Genomic DNA, 6000 nt, shown 5'->3' with positions numbered 1-6000 from the left:
AAAAAAAAAAAAAAAAAAAAAAAAAATTGTAGTGAATAGTCATGAAGTCTTACTTGCATAGATGAATAATGAAAAATCCAAATTCTTTTGAATCTCATCATGAGAATTGATGATCTTCTTCTCCTCTTCCAACCACAGCCTACTACTTTCCAAACCACTCCTGGTTCGAAACATGAACACACCCAATCCATTCATGGCGGACCCAAACAACCAATCATGAACATCCCACAACATATCCACCAACAACCCATCAACAAAAATGCTCTGATTTCCCCTGAAATTCCACTGCAATCTCTTCACTCTTATCGCCGCCTTCTTGTCGATCCAAACCCACAATCCCGGATGCTGTTTTTTTCCCCCTTCTTCTTCTCCAATGCACCGAATCAAGATCTCATGCGCCACACCATTTTCACTGAACTTAGCCTTCGTCAAAAACAGAGTATTTCCAGCGCAATGCTCTGTTCTTGAGATCAACGACCACTTTCGAGCTTCTGGGTCGGCGGCCATGGCGGATTTGAGGTTAAAAGGCCTGGAAGAAATGGGAATTTCGCCTAAAACAAGACCGATTTCTGAATCCAAAGTGATTACAACGTAGAATCCCGAAATGGGTTCTGGTCCACCGCCGTCGTAAATGGCGGCGGAGAGATCATAAAGGATTTCTATTTTGGAGGATTGGAAGTCGTAGGATTTTGAGCCTTTGTTCTTCTTGAAGAAACGGGCGGTGGTGGTGTCGAGCTTGAAGGCTATGGTGGGTAGTTGGGGTTGGGTGAAATTGATGGAAAGGCTCTGGGTTGAGTGGAGTTTGGTCCATGACACTGAAATCATCAGCTGATTCTGGGCGGCGTAGAGGCTGGTGACAGCCGTTAGCACCGAGGGGGAGGTGGAGGGCGGAGAGACGACGACGGCGGCGGTGACGGCGGCAGCGGCATTGGATTTGGTGGAGCAGGAGGGATTGGAGATGTTAACGGCGTTTTCAGAGAAACAGGACACAAAGTCTCTCATTTTAGAGAGAGAAAGAGAGATCTAAGAAGAAGGAAGAGAGAGAGAGAGAGTATATGAGATGATGATGGTGGCTTTTAATTCCCATTCCTCAAGGAGAAATTATTATTATTATTATTATTATTATTCATTATAATAATAATAATAATAAATAATAATAATAATAATAATAATAAAAGAAAAGCATGTAAATATATATATATATATATATTTAAAAGATTAATTTAGAAGAGGAAAAGCTGCCATCTGTTTCTTAATGGTCAATCATTGTTAGATTAATGGCTTAAATTTCAGTAATTAACATAATTAGAGAGATTTGACTTTGGATAAGTGAGAGCCAATCAAAAACCACCACGTGTTATGAAAAATCATATAATATCATTTTAATAAACTCATTTACAAATACAAATATAATATATTTCTATTATTATTTTAATAGAACGGAAATGGAGAGAGAGAGTATAATTTTCATCTCTAACCTCGTTTAGTTAATAAAAAAAAATCTCTACCCGATAAATTGGAGAGTGTTGTTGTGAGGATTAGCAACTCGAGCAAACAACCATGAACGACTAAAAGCTAAGACCCATTTTCTTTTTCTTTTTTCTTTTTTGGTTAAATGGTAATGACCATTATATGCATCCCGTGCGACATGGTTACAATGTCTATTCCTCGATTCTTAAGAGCGAAGATCATCTCCAAATCATTTCAGGATATTTTGTTTTCACTCACATGCATCCCAATAAAATTTTCAAGAGGTCAAATGACATAAAATTGCTCTAAGTAAAGCACGTTTAATACACCAATTTCTTTAAAATTAAACCATAAACACTTGAGATAATAAATTATTGAGTTGAATTATAATGGAACAGCTAACCATTTGGAGGACATAGGTATATATATATTAAAAGTATTTATTTAAATAATTTTTGTGGGTTTAATAATAATTTTTACACAAAAATTATATATATATATTTTCTTTTTGTCCTAATTAGAATTATTAGAGGGAGAAAACGGTGAAAAGTGGAGTAACTGGTTAAGTCCCTTTTTTACCTTTTTTTTTTCTTCTTCTTCTTTTTTCTGTTAATATCCAAACTTAAATTTAAATATTATAAAGTAATATATATATATATCATAAGGTAAAAGTAATTTTTTTTTTTTACCCTAATATGGTATGGACCTAAAAAAACAATTTCATACTCATAAATTGGTAAGAATTTAAAATCTAAACTCAGTTACTTAATAAGGGCTAAAATTATGTTTAAAATATTGTGCATCTGCCCACAACTGAAGACACATGCAAAAGAAAAGAGAAAAACAGAAAGCAAGGAAATGAAAGCTGAGACAGAGAAAAGAAAGATTTAAATTTCGCGACCTCCAAACCGTCAGCTTGACCCCTATACCGAGCAAACCACACCACAAAAGTGACCACCGGCCTAAATACATATGCCTAGAGCGAACTCACGATGTGTCGTCGTCGCCTAACCATTGGAGAAGGAACCCAGAAGTCCACAGACATCCAACTGCCACGAAACTTCATGGGAGAAAGGAGGAGAAGTCGACAGAGAGATTGTTAAGAAATAGAAAATAGAATTGGAGAAGTGTATGATCTTCATTAAGGTTTACCACATTTAAAGAGATACAAACTATTAACTAATACCTAAAAATAGAAAAAAAAAATATATAACTAACTAAATCTTGTAAATAAATAAAATTCACTATTAATCAAATTTATACTAAAACTCCCTAAATATCTCAGATATATTCTCTCAAGTTGGAGAGTGTATGTTGATCACACCCAACTTGTCCTTCAAGAGGTCAAATTGCTGTCTTCCCAGAGCTTTAGTAAAAACATCTGCCAATTGCATTTTGGTCGAAATATAACACGGTTTGATGATTCCAGCCTTGTAACTTTTCTTGAACTATATGACAATCTATTTCAATGTGTTTCGTACGTTCGTGAAAAACTGGATTGGTTGCTATATGTAATGCTGCTTGATTATCACAATATAATAATGTTGGTTCGGACAGTGGAACATTCAAGTCTTGAAGAATGTATCTTAACCAAGTTAACTCTAAACAAGTATTTGCCATAGCTCGATACTCGGCTTCTGCTGATGATCTGGACACATTAGTCTGCTTTTTAGACTTCCAAGAAATAATTGAATTTCCAAGGAAAATGCAAAACCCAGAAATAGACCGTCTGGAAGTTCGACAACCACCCTAGTCAGAATCGCAATATGCTTGTAATCTTAAATTGTTTTCAGATGGCAGTAGGAGTTCTTGACCAGGAGTGCCTTTGATGTACCTCAGAACTCGAAGAGCTGCCTCCCAATGTGGTTTTCTTGGTTCATGCATAAATTGGCTAAGCATACGAACTGAATAAGCTATGTCAGGCCTAGTGACAGTCAAATATATTAATCTGCTAATCAACCGTCTGTATTTACTTGGATCGTTCAATTTCTCTCCTTCAGTTAAAGAAAGTTTCAGATTTTGCTCCATAGGAAATTTGTCTGGACGTGCTCGTGTAAGGCCTGTGTCTTGAAGGATGTCTAGAGCATACTTCCTTTGAGACATAAAAATTCCTTTTCTAGACCGAGAAAATTCAATGCCTAGAAAATATTTCAAATTTCTTAAATCTTTGATAAGAAATTTCTGGAGTAAACTAGTCTTGAGATATTGCATTTCTTTGAGATCAGTGCCTGTCAACAGAATATCATCAACATAGATTAGAACTGCAGTGAAAGAAGTACCTTTACTCTTGGTAAACAAAGAGTAGTCTGCTTTGGACTGAGTGTAGCCTGTATTTTGTATAGTTTTAGAAAATATGGAGAATCAATTGCGAGAAGCCTGTTTTAATCCATAAAGAGATTTATGGAGCCGACATACTGTATTCTCCCCCTGTCGACGAAGACCTGGTGGTAAAGACATATAAACTTCCTTTGTCTAGATTACCATGGAGAAAGGCATTTTGAACATCCAACTGATGGGTGAACCATTTTCGAGCAGCAACAACAGTGAGTAAGCAACGAAGTGTAGTAAGTTTCGCTGTAGGGGAAAATGTTTCTGTGTAATCAATACCTTCAACCTGAGTGTATCCCTTTGCTACAAGTCGAGCTTTATGACGTTCAACAGAACCATCAGAGTTGTATTTAATGTTGTACACCCAGCGACAACCAATAGCTTTATGACCAGGTGGTAGAGGAACGAGAGACCATGTATGATTACGTTCCAAAGCTGCAATTTCATCATTCATAGTCTGCTGCCATAAAGGGTCGCCAACTGCCTCGTCATAGGTTTTAGGCTCTGTCTGGGATGTAATAAGAGCTAGAAAAGCACGTTGAGTAGGAGAAAAACGAGAGAATGAAAGGTAATGATGAAGGGGATACCTGGTGCCAGTGCCGGGACTTGAGCTAGAGGTTAAATGATTGGCTTCAGAAGACATCTCATAATCCTTATGCCAAGCTGGAGGCTGTTTAGTGCGAGTAGAACGTCGGAGTGGAGCTGATGTATCAGGCGGGATAGGATTGGAATCAGTGGGCAAATCTGGAGAAGGTGGAGGAGACGACGAAGTAGTAGGTGAAGGGATAGGAGGTGAAGGAGGAATGGAAGGTGGAGGATGGATGCTTAAGTAGGATGGATCATGAAGTGGAACAACAGGAGTCGAAGAAGCTAATGTCAAAGTTTGTGAAGCTGATGAAAAAGGAAAATCATCTTCACAAAATTTAACATCACGGCTGACAAAGAATTTGTGAGATTGCATGTCATACAATTTGTAATCTTTATGACCACAAGGATATCTTACGAAAACACAAGGAATTGCCCGAGGTTCAAATTTTTGCTTAGGATGTGTACTATAGTTGCATAACATTTACAACAAAAAACTTTAAGATGATGAAATGTAGGTGATCGTTTGTAGAGTGCTTCAAAGGGTGTCTTGTTAGATAACACTGGTGATGTTCTATTTACAAGATAAACAGCCGTTAAAATGCACTCTCCCCAAAAATTAAGTGGGACCTGTGACTGAAAAAGAAGAGACCTAGCTACATTTAGAATATGGCGATGCTTACGTTCTACGACTCCATTTTGTTGTGGAGTATAGACACAAGTGCGCTGAAATTCAATACCACAAGAAGTAAAGAATGGTTGCAAAGATAGGAACTCAGTCCCATTGTCTGATCGAACTATCTTGATAGTAGTATGAAATTGAGTTTGAACAAATTTAACAAAGTTCATTAACAAATGATGTACTTCTGACTTATGTTACATTAGAAAAACCCAAGTATATCGAGTAAAATCATCAACAATAGTGAGAAAAAAATGCAAACCAAAATGGGTAGGAATTTTATGTGGTCACAATGTATCAGATCAAAGGCAGAATGAGTTGTTATTGAACTTCTTGGGAAAGACAACCTAGTTTGTTTTGCTAACGGGCAGATACTACAATTATGAGAATAACTCGCATTATTAAGATGCAATTGATCAGCTAGAAATTTAAAACGAGAAAAAGAAGGATGACCTAGACGTAAATGCCACAAATCAGATGACTGAGATACTTGATGAGCTAAAGATTTGATTGGACATGAAGAAATATGATAGAGACCTCCAAATTGTTTACCCGAGCCAATCATCTTCCCCGTAGCCAAGTCCTGCATAACACAAGAATCAGGATAGAAGGTGACATAACATTTCAAGTTATTGGTAAGTTTGCTGATCGACATTAGGTTTAAATTGAATGAAGACACACATAAAACGTTGTTTAACTTAAGGTTAGGGCTAAGGAAAATATTGCCAGTATGTGACACACGTGCTGTCTCTCCATTAGGCAAATTTATTGTAGACATGATGGCAACCTTTGGATCAGTCATAACAGAAGATTTTGATACTATATGATTCGTAGCTCCACTATCGAGAATCCATGAATTAGAACTCGCAGAGTTAACAGATAATGTAGATATGGGAAACAAACCTGCAACATTGATGTGATTGTCAGAATTACTAGAA

The 6000-nt window shown here is 36.9% G+C and overlaps 1 protein-coding gene across 3 annotated transcripts in view; it reads right to left on the bottom strand.

The window, feature by feature from the left end:
* LOC111468535 overlaps nucleotides 1–1058 on the bottom strand; it is a 2142-nt gene extending 1084 nt beyond the window's left edge. The window contains exon 1 of one of the 3 annotated variants that reach the window (XM_023113781.1): nucleotides 54–1058. In XM_023113781.1, the coding sequence (XP_022969549.1) occupies nucleotides 54–1002 (949 nt within the window). In that variant the 5' untranslated portion in view covers nucleotides 1003–1058. Of the gene's footprint in view, nucleotides 1–11 lie in introns of all 3 variants that reach the window. The other 2 variants (XM_023113783.1, XM_023113782.1) reach the window with 2 other exon arrangements.
* Nucleotides 1059–6000: the final 4942 nt, after the last annotated feature.

The sequence above is a fragment of the Cucurbita maxima genome, unplaced genomic scaffold (genome assembly GCF_002738345.1).
Source record: "Cucurbita maxima cultivar Rimu unplaced genomic scaffold, Cmax_1.0 Cma_Scf00037, whole genome shotgun sequence".
Taxonomy (NCBI): Eukaryota; Viridiplantae; Streptophyta; class Magnoliopsida; order Cucurbitales; family Cucurbitaceae; genus Cucurbita; species Cucurbita maxima.
The sequence above is the reverse complement of the archived record's forward strand: the minus strand, read 5'-3'. Positions and strand labels throughout refer to the sequence as shown.